Here is a 13,323-nt window from a genome sequence, read left to right as displayed (position 1 = left end):
TGGCAGAAACCCCCGCAATATGTAGTACTATATTTCATCAATTATAGGATGCATACTATTTATTCACAATTAAACATCTCCGAACTTGGGAGAAGGCATTTTAGATTCCCCTACTTTAGGGGATGTCCAGTCAAACAAAAGCAGAAAGTAAATGCTCAATAAATGTTGGCTATTATAATTACTATCCTCATCAAAATACTAAAAAATAAAAGGAGAGATTAATGGCAGCATATTTTAAAAGTGGTTAAGCATCTTGCTATAGTTAAAAACTGAAAGGATAGACAACTCTTATTTTTGTATACTGACACTCATACACAGCAATCTGTACATTTTATATTTATATATAATATAAATACAAAATCCCAGCCATTAGCATCTGCACAGTAGTTGGCAAATAAAATCCCCAATAGCAAAGCAGAAAAATAACCTATTATGAGGTTGAAAACAGAATTTGAAATCATTTTGAGTTAAGGTATGGGAAACACTTGGGAAAAGTAGCAAATAGCAGCATGAAACAAGTTGTTGGCTTGTTGATTATTTAATTTAAATTTTTATGAAAGACTCCACATCACCTGAGAGTTAAATAATAAATGTGGGCATGTAAGGTAGAGCTGAATTAATATGCAAAATCTTGCAATTATTTCTTAGCTAACTTTTAGAGATTTGAATTTAAAACCAGAAACATATCTTCTCTAAAAAAAAAAAAAAAAAAAAAAAAAAAAAAAAAAAAAAGAAGGAGGCTATTCTGTGTGGGGGGGAGGGAAGCAAACATAATATTGATAATAGCATAGGTGTGGAGTAATCCATTTTAAAAAATCTTACAGGCACTATCTCACTGCTTTAATACTTATTTTAACATTTCTGAATGGGATCTTTAGGGGTTAACATGTTTCAAAATGTAAATTTTTTAAAGAAGGCTGCCTCTTTTACATATGCTTTTGAATTTCTTAAATCAGATCCACACCAGCTGAGCCTCCAGCATTTTAAAAGGTAGAATTAGACACTGAACTTTGTATTTTGCACAACCAAACACAGTGCTCAGGACCTCTCATTGGATTTGCAGTTAAGTTTGGATACCTCTAATAGGTGCTAAAGCACCCTGGACTTTATCCGAGCACTTACCAAGCTATTATATAAATACTGGTTTTATTATCTCACTCTACTCAGAGGGCAAGTGTCTCTCAGTTTTGTTATTTTTTCACCCCCGATACTTGGCAATGTGTATGCTCACTAAACATCCACTGAATAAGTCAATGATCAAACTAATGTATTATTGAGCAATAGTCCTGCAAAAAAGAAACACTGCAAGAGACTTGAAATTAAAATAGTCTTGAAGTCTCTTTCAGATCTTGGCATGGTACCTTCTTTCAGGGAAGGAGGCAAAATTACAAAGGAGTGGAGTTTTGTCCTTACAGGAAAATATCTTCCTTAAAACTTTTTTCAAAAATTATTTTGCTATGAAACTTAGAACATATACACATACATAAAATACGACAGAGAAATATACTTACAGTTTAACATGTATATAGAAGGTGAGTGCTTAAGTTTAGGACCCAGGTCAAAAATTACAACATTGCTAGGACCCCAGAAGCACCCTGCCTACCCTCCCAACTCACTTGCTGTGACACCTGCCAGTCACCAGCCACCCCTTCTCTTCTCTAGAAAACAGGTCACCACTATCTTAATGTTTACAGGATTTTTTTTTTTTTTTTGCTTTGTTTTATCACCCATGTTCAAATTCCTAAATTACACAGTTGAACTTAATTGCTTTAAATAGTGAGTTTCCACGGTTCATCAAGATTAGGTTACTGTTTAAAATTCTCAAGAATATTTCACATCTAGTAAGCAAAGAAAGGAATGCATACAGATTGCCAGATAACCAAAAACATGCCTTTTCTTCTATCACACAAAGATAAAACAAAGTTTTACAAAGACTGGTCATTCTCTTGAAATTTGGAAAAAGAACAATACAGTAAAAATAATTTCATAGCAACATGTTTATTTAAGCCCTAGCTAAGTTTTCATTTACAAGCAAATATGTTCAGGGGAAAAAAATCACATAAGACAATATTTTCAAATGTTATACCATCCACTAAAAATTAAACTTGCAGAATTTACAAATTAATATTCTAGGCAGACAGAAATATTATACATCCTTTTGCAAAATCCAATCAACAGCTTTTAAAAATTCATACAGGCACAACACAAGACAGTCTCTCTATACAATCTACCTATTTACATAGCTTTTCCCACCACAGATGATAATAGTTCTCACCATAGCTACCAAGGTTTGCAAACATAGTGTATTTAAAATATATTTAGCAGCATATAAAAAAATTAGATAAAAGGGAAGGAAATACTACTATTAAATAAAAACAAAATTAAATGGTGATAATAGAAACAACTCCATAGGAAAATAGATCAAAATATATTTCTGTTAGGACATCAACAATGTTTCCCATCACAGGAAATATGCACAGCACTGGAAAAAAAAAAAAAAAAAAAAAAAAAAAAAAACCAACAATTTAACAGCATTTTAGTCCTGAGCACAGAATATAGTAGAGCTGCAAAACTTTGGTCAATACAAGTAAATGCCAACATTTAACACAAACTGTTTACCCTTCTCTGTTAGTAGATTAAGATCAATTACACCTTATGAAAATTCATCAATAATATTCTCATATCTTATTTTTGTCCATTACATTAAAAGAGCTTTGAAATTTGGGAACCCTCTACAGACTGATAAAAATACCTGACAAGCAAACCACAATTTGACTAACATTTTCAATATGTTTAAATACATAAATCATTTGAATAAACTATATGAATGAGTTAACAGTGGGTTGCATTGTATTCCAGGTGTGTTTTCTGACTGTCACAAAAGCAGACGTCTTGTAATTCAAATAATTTGAAGGTGTGTTTTATAGATAGGCACAAAAATTCAGCCACAATAAAAGTGCGAATAAAGCAATATATCAATTGTAGGATATATATCTATTGGTTGATCTTAAAACTAAGCACACAGGATAGTACACAATTTTATTAGAATATAAGTTATAGTCAGCAGTTGAATTCAGATATATTTTCCAGTTAATCCCATTCATACGTTTTGCCTAATAAGTGCAGGAAATTTTCCATAAAGAATACAGAGTATTATCACAGCATTCAGTTTACAACTTATCTTCACTCATGTTTAATTACTGGCAGTATCTTCCCCCAGCTCTCCTGTGTCAGAGATCTGACCATCTTGCAAATTGCGAGCCTTCCAAATTCTCACAGTTCGATCACTACAAAAAATAAATAAAACATGGATATATGAACAAAGGCAGAAAGATAAAGAAATAGCTCTTATAATTACTTATCATGGAAATATTTTCTACATAGGTTTTCAAGAAATGCAAGTACAAATATGCATTGTCTCATTTATATAGCAAACACATACCTTAATAATGATAAGAGCTTATATTATCAAGGACTTACTATGAACCAGGCATTGTTACCAGGTGCCCTTTACATATGTTAAAACACATTTAATTCCGTTTAACTACCATTAGCAATAGCTACTGCTATAATCCCCTTTTTATTGAAGAGCTAATTGAGGCCCAGATCACAAGTGAGTGACACAGCTGAGATGTGAATCCAGGCAGTCTGGCTCCAGAGCCATATCTCTTTAACACTGGATCTGCACTCATTATTTCAAAAAACAGCATGTGATTTGACATAGTGTCAGAAGTCTTCAGGCAAAACAGCCTGCAGGTCACAGTGAGGCTTCTAGGCAGGGAGAAAGCTGGGGCAGGATTTCTAGGGAGTTAGTGAATATAGCAAAGTCATGAAGAAATATCTTTGGGTAAACTCAGCAAACAAGCCTACAGAAAAAGCAACAGGCTATTGAGAAGTGAACTAATACTCCACCTGGCACAGAATGTAGAAGATTAAAAGGAATTCTGATGCCCTGTAAATATATACAGTTATTGTTAATTGAAATTTAAATTTTTTATAAAAAGTATTTCTGAGAAAACATGTTTCTGTTGCCCTCGCAGGTGAATACTGTCATTAGACAATCACATTTCTTAACATATCTCTCATGGCTTACAGAAATGTTTCTTTTTCCAATTTCCTGATTAACCCAAAGTAAAAAAAAAATAATAAGAATTTCCATGGAATTTAATAGTTAAAATGCACTTTAGAGATTATGTATTCCATCCCAAGGGAAAAAGGTTTAGTGGAGTGCCAATGTAACACAGCAAAGGTTTTCTAGAACCCAGGCTTTCTAGATTTTAATCAGTTATCTTCTCACCATCCCACACAGCATACATACATTGATAACAGCAATGGAATATTTTCATTTATCCACCCATTCAAGCATTATATTTATTTATTCAACCATTTACTCAACAAATGTTTACTGAGAACCTGCTACATGCCAAGTATGCTTGGGATATTCTTTCTTTCTTTCTCTCTCTCTCTCTCTTTCTCTCTCTCTCTCTCTCGATATTCTTTCTTTCTCTCTCTCTCTCTCTCTCCCTCTCGATATTCTTTCTTTCTCTCTCTCTCTCTCTCCCTCTCTCTCTCTCTCCCTCTCTTTCTTTCTCTCTCTTTCTCTTTCTCTCTCTCTCTCTCTCTCTCTCTCTCTCTCTCTCTTTCTTTCTTTCTTTCTGACAAAATCTCGCTCTGTTGCCAGGCTGGAATGCAGTGGCGCGATCTCAGCTCCTCTGCGCAACCTCCGCCTCCTGGGTTCAAGCGATTCTCCTGCCTCAGCTTCCTGAGCAGCTGGGACTACAGGCGCATGCCACTATGCCTAGCTAATTTTTTTGCATTTTTAGTACAGACGAGGTTTCACCATGTTGGCCAGTCTTGATCTCTTGACCTCATGATCCACCTGCCTCAGCCTCCCAAAAGTGCTGGGATTACAGGCATGAGGAACTGCACCCACCCTGGGATATGCTTTTTTTTTTTTTTTTTTTTTTTTTATAATATTTTAATTTGTTTGATATGTCTTTTTTTTTTTTTTTTTTTTTTTTAACAGAGTCTCGTTCTGTCGCCCAGGCTGGAGTGCAGTGACTCAATCTCTGCTCACCGCAAGCTCCACCTCCCCGGGTTCACACCATTCTCCGGCCTCAGCCTCCCGAGTAACTGGGACTACAGGTGCCCGCCACCACGCCCAGCTAATTTTTTTTTGTATTTTCAGCAGAGACATGTTAGCCAGGATGGTCTCGATCCCCTGACCTCGTGATCCGCCCACCTCGCCCTCCCAAAGTGCTGGGATTACAGGCGTGAACCACTGCACCTTGCCAGGATATGCTGCTTTAAAAAAACAAAAATAAAATTTAAAAGTTCAAACCTTTTGCCTTTGTAGATCATGTATTCTAGCAAAAGGAGACAGACAATAAACCATAATAAATGATTAAACTATAGAGTATATTAGAAGGTGATTAGTGCCACAGGAGTGAAAAAAAAAGGAGAGCACAGCCAAGGGGACCAGGAGTGCTAGGTGATAGGCGAGATTACAATTTTAAATAAAATGGCCAGGATATTTTTACTGAGGAAGAAAGACTTGCAAGGTCAGGACATTTGAGAGAAAAACATTCCAGGCCAAAAGAGCAGCTAGGGCAAATACCCTCGGGCAGGAGTGGCTTTGGAATGTTCAAGGACCAGCAAAGAGGTTATTGGGGTTGCAAGAAAAGGACAAGCCAGAGGGTACCAGATGATATGGCAAGGGTGAAAACAGATGTTCAGATGGCAAGATCAAGTATGGACTCAACTCTAAGTGAAATGGAGGACGACTGTAGGGTTTTGAATAGAGAAGGAGTATGATCTAACTTATGCTTTTAAAGGATCATTCTAGATTTTGTGTTGAGTGTAGACTACATATGAGCAAAGGACTTTGCTTAGAAGGCTATTATAGTAATCCAAGAGCTGATGGTGATTAAGTCTGGTGAAGAAGTAGAGGGTGTGGTAAGAAGTGGTTAGATTCTAGACATAATTTAAAGGTAGAACTAACAGGACTTGATGATGGATTAGATATGAAGTACAAAATAAGGGGAGAAATGAAAGGTTCTGTCCTGAGCACAGAAATGTCAGGGAAGCCATCAACTGTGATGGAGAAGGTTGTAGAATGAGTAGGTTTCTTGAAAAGATTAGGAGTTCAATTTTGGATATGTTAAGTTTGAGATGATTAAATTTCCACTACTAGCCATAAGTAACTCACACCAGGTTAACCCCCCTATTGTAAACAAAGAGAAAACCTGACAAAATTTATGGAGCAGCTGTTTTCAGACATTGGGCAACAGGCAATGCGAGGCTGTGATCCTGGAGAAAAGGGAAACAAAGAAGATGCTGTGTGATAGCCCCGGCTGTCTGCCTGGAAGCATTTTGCATACCACAGCAAAGTGAGAGGGAACCCAAGCAGAGAATCACAGGAGCACTTAGTTGAAGAAACAGAAAACAAAATCCAGAAAGTAGAGAAGAGGAGAGATCTATGCAGGGAAAGAACTCTACAAATCTACATGGGGTCTCCTAAAGTCTTTGACTGAATGTTAAGTTGTACGTGAGTAGAGTGCAACTATAAGGTCAGACAACAAACAGCTACCAGGAAGCTATATATTGAAAACCTCTCAGAGTTCATAGAGGGCTATGAGATGTTCAATTTCTGACCAGGTATAGTAGAGAGATACCACTGAACACCTGGGACATTCAGTAGAATTGCAGGAAGAGTTAAACTTTCATAGGACAGCCAACTAACCCCAGAGTAATGGCTACTCTAGACCTACCTAACAAAGGTTAAAAACAAGTGTTAAAAACTTAGAACTGAACCACAAGTAATCCAATTGCCTGATAAACAAAGCCTGATACTCCTTAAAGGAATACAAAGTACAACAAAATTGAGACACTCAAAATATTACAATGTCTAACATTTAATAAAATATTACTTGACATGAAAAGCAGCAGAAGATAATGACACCAGTAATTATGAGAAAAATCAATGATATCAGATCCATAAATGACAGGTATGATGAAATTATCTATGTAAGTTATAAAGTGCCTCAGTTTCCCTACTTGTAAAATAGAGATTATAATAACAATACTTAACTTCTAGAGTTATTCTAAGGACTAAATGAGTTAATGTCTGCAAAGCACTTAGAACAATGCCTCGCACATAGTAAGCACTATATAAATATTTGTTAAATAACAAATAAGTAGAACTAATTTTTTAAAAGTCCTTCTGATTTTCTTGGTTATTTTCCTGTGATTTTGAAAACATGTAGTAGACATATTTGCATGTGATATACACTGAGAAAGCTGAGAAAAAGTTTAGCTCTTCATCTGCACAGCAAAATAAACTATCAATAGAGTAAACAGAGAACCTACAGAATGGGAGACAATATTTGCAAACTATGAATCTGACAAAGATCTAATATCCAGCATCTTAAGAACTTAAACAAATTTACAAGGAAAAAAACAATCAACCCATTTAAAAGTGGGAAAAGGACATGAACAGCCCCTTTTCTAAGGAAGACATACATGCTGCTAACTAGAATATGAAAAAAAGCTCAACATTATTAGAGAAATGCAAATCAAAACCACAATGATATACCATCTCACACCAGTCAAAAGGGCTACTATTAAAAAGTCAAAAATAACAGATGTCAACAAGGTTGTGGAAAAAGGGAACACTTATACACTGGTTAGTGGGAGTATAAATCAGTTCAACCATTGTGGAAAGCAGTGTGGCAATTCCTGAGAGAGCTAAAAACAGAACTACCATTTGGCTCAGCAATCTCATTACTGGGTGTATACCAGAGAAATATAAATCATTCTACCATAAAGACACATGTACACAAATGTTCATAACAGCGCTATTCACAATAGCAAAGACATGGAATCAACCTAAATGCCCATCAATGACAGATCGGATAAAGAAAATGTGGTACATATATACCATGGAATACTATGCAGCCATAAAAATAAATGAGATCACATATTTTGTGGGTACATGGATGGAGCTGGAGACCATTATCCTTAGCAAACAAATGCAGAAACAGAGAACCAAATATCACATGTTCTCTTTTATAAATGGAAGCTAAATGATGAGAACTCATAGACACAAAAAAGGCAACAACAGACACTGGGGCCTACTTGAGGGTGGAGGGTGGCAGGAGGGAGAGGAGCAGAAAAAAATAACTATTGGGTACGGGGCTTAGCACATGGGTGATGAAATAATCTGAACCACAAACACTGGTGACACAAGTTTACCCACATAAAAAACCTGCACATGTACCCCTGAACCTAAAATAAAAGTTAAAAAAAAAAAAAGTTTAGCTCTTCAAAACTGAGACCATATCCTGGAAGATAAGTAAGTACAATTACATTACATGTCGATCCCCAGGCCTCACTGATATACAATAGTAAGTTTTGTATTGGGTGTCCCACAGTCAATGTGAGATATAGCCGGTAAATTTTCAAGGACACAACAAGTTTCCAAGGAAGTAAGCAAAAGTGGTGACTGTTCAGAAAGTAATGCATCTTAGAAATAGCATCAATGAAGCATCAAAGGTAAGCACCTTAGAAAAACAAAATAAATCGGCTCTGATGCACCTTCAAGACGAAAGTAAATCTAAATGAAAAGAGAAATTCAATGGAAACTACACAAATGCAAAGAAATGACACAGGAATAAAGGCTTCAAAATAAAATCAGCGTGTTCATGCATTTGGGACACCCTGAATAAAGTCAGTGCTCAAATTAAATAGATATAAATTGTACACAAACAAAATTGGGAGGTGTTTTAGATAGATATTCACAGGAAATTACATTTTATTTGAATGAGACCTATACTTCACATTATATAATACATACACTTTCCTTTTCAAATTACATATATGTGTACTATATATAATGTCATTTATATATATAAACTGTCATTTTACGGTCACAACATCTTTCTACCTCCTTCAAGTATCTTAAATGTCACTTTTTCCATGAGGCCTTCACTGACCACCCTGTTTTGTAACCCTGCCCTAGGAAAATCCCATCCCCTTTCTCTCTTTTATTTTTCACCATTGCACTTGTCACCATCTAACACACTCTACTTAATGTATTTTCCATTTCTTCTCATAAGAATATAGACTGGGTTTGGAATCTGTTTTGCTCACTGCTCTGTTTCCAGGAGTCTGGAACAATTCCCAGCACTTAGGAGATTCACTGTGAATGAACAAATGAGTCAATCAATCCAGTCATCCACAAGCAGGTGGAAGCAGATGTTATTACTATGTACTTATACTTTAAAGGGAGGAGGAAGCAGAGAGAGTTTTTAAATAGTTTGTTCCAAATATGAAGAATGGCAAATTTGTTGCCTTTCTGAAAATAAAAATCTTTAGAAATTAGTCATTATTTTCTAAAAGTCAAAACCATCAAGGAAACATGTGACAGCACACTTCCTAAAATAAGCAGAGTGCTATACAGGAGTAACAGTATTGTCATGTAACTTGGGTGCCTAAATTCAGTGCCCACAGTGTATATCAGAAAATATAAGTAAGACATCTTAAAACAGACATTAGAACGATTATAAGGATTTTGTATATTCAATGTTTCTAGATATTTACAACATATGTATTAAATCTGAACAAAAGCAACCAATATAGAGAAAAATCATATAAGAAAACTTACTCAGCTGCAGTAAAAATGTGGGTGGAATTAACACATATGGCATTGATAGGACTATCATGACCTTTCATCTCTCCAACTGGCATAAAAGTATCCATGTTCCAGACTTTCAAAATGCCCCCTCTGCAGCCACTGAGCAAAACTGGGTGGTCTGGCACTACTCCTAGGGCACAGACCCAATCCTTATGTGCATTTGGAACTTGCTAAAAGAAAAAAAGTGAAATTAGCAGCTTAAGGAGAGCTTCCAAACTGACATTTTCACACGAAAATAAACTGAAAAACATTTTGTTGCAAAACTTAATATTCGGAATTGCCTGTATAAAGTTTACTTTCTATGCAATCACTCTTAGTGATTTAAAGAAATAAATGGGTAATTTGCTTCCCAACTTGCCTCACTAATATTCATCATTGTTGTCAGCATTTAAGGGCTATAATCTACAGAATGTAAAAGATCCTGAAAGTATATAGAATTTTCGAGCATCATATCCTCTTCATGGGCAGTAAATATCTTACCTTTCTCCAAAATGTATTAAATAAAGCAAGTTTGAAAACTGCAACCTGGTATGTGGATTATAAGGACTGGCTCATAATATCACTAGTTTAAACTTTCAATAGAGAATATAGAGGCTTGAAGATTTCTGTAGAAGACCAGAGGTAATCTATATATTTTATGATGAGTAAACAATAATTACAAGATTAGACTATATGACTATACTTCATGCATAAATGTATTTATATGCAAAATATAAAATTATAATCATGAATGTATGTTTATTTTAAAAGCTTTTAATGTAACACTGTATATGTATCTATTGCCAAGTTTTTCCTATTAATGTTTATGTTTCTTATTTGTTTGGTTTTCATCTGCTGATTACAAGCAGGAAAGTGGAAGCAACTACTACATATACATACCCACACATATGTATATATAAGGAAAAACTTGAAATTGAAAAGAATTTAATCTGTTAACTAATTTCTTTTCCAGGGAATTAGGAAAAGACACCAATATTTGAATTTATTCAACCCAACTATCATTTTGTAGGAAATGAGAGAACCACCACTCTTAGATGCATGAAAATGCTCTTATAGATAAGGAATTATTTATATTACTCTTGACTTTAGCTAAATTTAGAACTCTTTGGAATATGTGTACATAAAACAAAAGCAAAACAAAATGAGAAACTGCAACTGCACTACTCCCAGGCTGATTTTATTTAATAAACACATGCATGGAGCAACCCTAGATCTTTCAACTCTTATCAGCATCTCTTCTCTTATCTAGCAGGTATTATTCAATGTTGAATGTTTCCCTTCTCCCAATGAAGAACTCTGGGTAGGATGAAACATTCTTCAAGAAAAAGGCCTGATTGATATTATCCATAAATGATAAAAATCTACATAGAAGCTCTTCAACTTCTTCTACAGGCTACAGGATCGTGTTGAAATGCCCACTCTAAACCATGAAAAGGTTCTGCATTACCTGAAGAAGGTCTTTTTGAGTTAAGTCCCATTTCTTGATTCCATTATCTCTAGACCCGCTAAATAGGTTATCCCCTTGAATGGTTAGTGCTTCTATGCCATCATAATGAGGGGGTTCAAAATTGTGGGTGGGACTCACAGTACCAAGAGCTCCTTCTGTAACATCAAACATCTAGAAAGGTAGAAACAAAGCAGTTATCCTATTTAACTTGCAAACAAACACAAATATTTGTACAGTCCTAGAAACACATACACATGTATGATAATCAGACATGACTTGTTTTGTTACCTACTGTTTCTGGTTTGTTAAATTTTTTCTTTTTACTTGTTTTAATTATTATTTTGAGATGAGGTCTCACTATGTTTCCCATGCTGGAGTGCAGTGCTTATTCACAGGTGCAATCACACTGCACAGCTGCTTTAACTTCAGGCTCAAGCGATCCGCTTACCTCAATCTCCCAAGTAGCTGGGATTACAGGCGTGCATCATGGCCCTAGATCTTAATTATTGTTTTGTTTTGTTATTTGTTGTTATGGAAGTTTTATTAAGTTAACCTGACATGAATGACAACTGAGGATAAACCAGTACCCTTTTTTTAACACTACTTTTGCTTGCATGTTACATGCTTTGTGTCTATAGGTTTTTAAGAAAGGAAACCAGGGAGCACGCCCAAGACGGCCAAATAGGAACAGCTCCAGCCTCCAGCTCCCAGTGTGAGTGACACAGAAGATGGGTGATTTCTGCATTTTCAACTGAGGTACCAGGTTCATCTCACTGGGGCATGTCGGACAGTTGGCGCTGGTCCGTGGGTGCAGCCCGACCAGCGAGAGCTGAAGCAGGGCGAGGCATCGCCTCACCTGGGAAGCACAAGGGGGAAGGAATTCCTTTTCCTAGCCAAACGAAATTGGGACACACAACACCTGGAAAATCGGGTAACTCCCACCCTAATACTGCGCTTTACCAAGGGTCTTAGCAAATGGCAGACCAGGAGATTATAGCCCACACCTGGCCCAGAGGGTCCCACGCCCACAGAGCCTCCCTCATTGCTAGCACAGCAGTCTGAGATCTAACTGCAAGGTGGCAGCCAGACTGGGTGAGGGGCCATTGCTGAGGCTTAAGTAGGTAAACAAAGGCACCTGAAAGCTCGAATTGGGTGGAGCCCACCAGAGCTCAAGGAGGCCAGCCTGCCTCTGTAGACTCCTCCTCTGGGGACAGGGCATAGCTAAACAAAAAGCGGCAGAAACCTTGGCAGAGGTAAACGCCCCTGTCTGACAGCTTTGAAGAGAGCAGTGGATCTCCCAGCACAGAGGTTGAGATCTGAGAACAGACAGACTGTCTGCTCAAGTGGGTCCCTGACCCCTGAGTAGCCTAACTGGGAGACATCACCCACTAGGTGCAGAACAACACCTCACATATCACACGGCGGGGTACACCCCTGAGACGAAGCTTCCAGAGACAGAATCAGACAACACCACTCACTATTCAGCAATAGTCTATCTTCTGCAGCCTCCGCTGCTGATACCCAGGCAAACAGGGTCTGGAGTGGACCTCAAGCAAACTCCAACAGACCTACAGCTGAGGGTCCTGACTGTTAGAAGGAAAACTAAGAAACAGAAAGGACATCCACACCAAAACCCCGTCAGTACGTCACCATCATCAAAAACCAAAGGCAGATAAAACCATAAAGATGGGGAAAAAGCAGTGCAGAAAAGATGGAAATTCAAAAACTCAGAGCGTATCTCCCCCTCCAAAGGAACGCAGCTCATTGCTAGCAGTGGAACAAAGCGGGAGAGTGAATGACTTTAACGAGTTGAGAGAAGAAGGCTTCAGTTGATCAAACTTCTCAGAACTAAAGGAGGAACTACGTAACCAGTGCAAAGAAACTAAAAACCTTAGTTTTTAGAAAAAAGAATGGATAAATGAATAACTAGAATAATCAATGCAGAGAAGACCTCAAAATAACTGATAGAGATGAAAACCATAACATGAGAACTATGTGAAAAATGGACAAGCTTCAATAACCGACTCAATCAACTGGAAGAAAGAGTATCAGTGACTGAAGATCAAATGAATGAAATGAAGTGAGAAGAGAAGTCTAAAGAAAAAAGAGGAAAAAGAAATGAACAAAGCCTCCAAGAAGTATGGGATTATGTGAAAAGACCAAATCTACATCTGATTAGTGT

General features: G+C 36.8%; 1 protein-coding gene across 1 annotated transcript in view; it reads right to left on the bottom strand.

Annotated features, from left to right (window-relative positions):
* Positions 1-1,979: 1,979 nt before the first annotated feature.
* KIF21A (kinesin family member 21A) overlaps positions 1,980-13,323 on the bottom strand; it is a 160,784-nt gene continuing 149,440 nt past the window's right edge. The window contains 3 exon segments of the mRNA XM_017861708.1: positions 1,980-3,287; positions 9,665-9,864; positions 11,142-11,312. Of these exon segments, the coding sequence (XP_017717197.1) occupies positions 3,194-3,287; positions 9,665-9,864; positions 11,142-11,312 (465 nt within the window). The 3' untranslated portion in view covers positions 1,980-3,193.

Source organism: Rhinopithecus bieti, unplaced genomic scaffold (assembly GCF_001698545.2).
Source record: "Rhinopithecus bieti isolate Rb0 unplaced genomic scaffold, ASM169854v2 scaffold_62241, whole genome shotgun sequence".
Lineage (NCBI taxonomy): Eukaryota > Metazoa > Chordata > Mammalia > Primates > Cercopithecidae > Rhinopithecus > Rhinopithecus bieti.
This window is presented reverse-complemented; position numbering and strand designations above follow the sequence as displayed.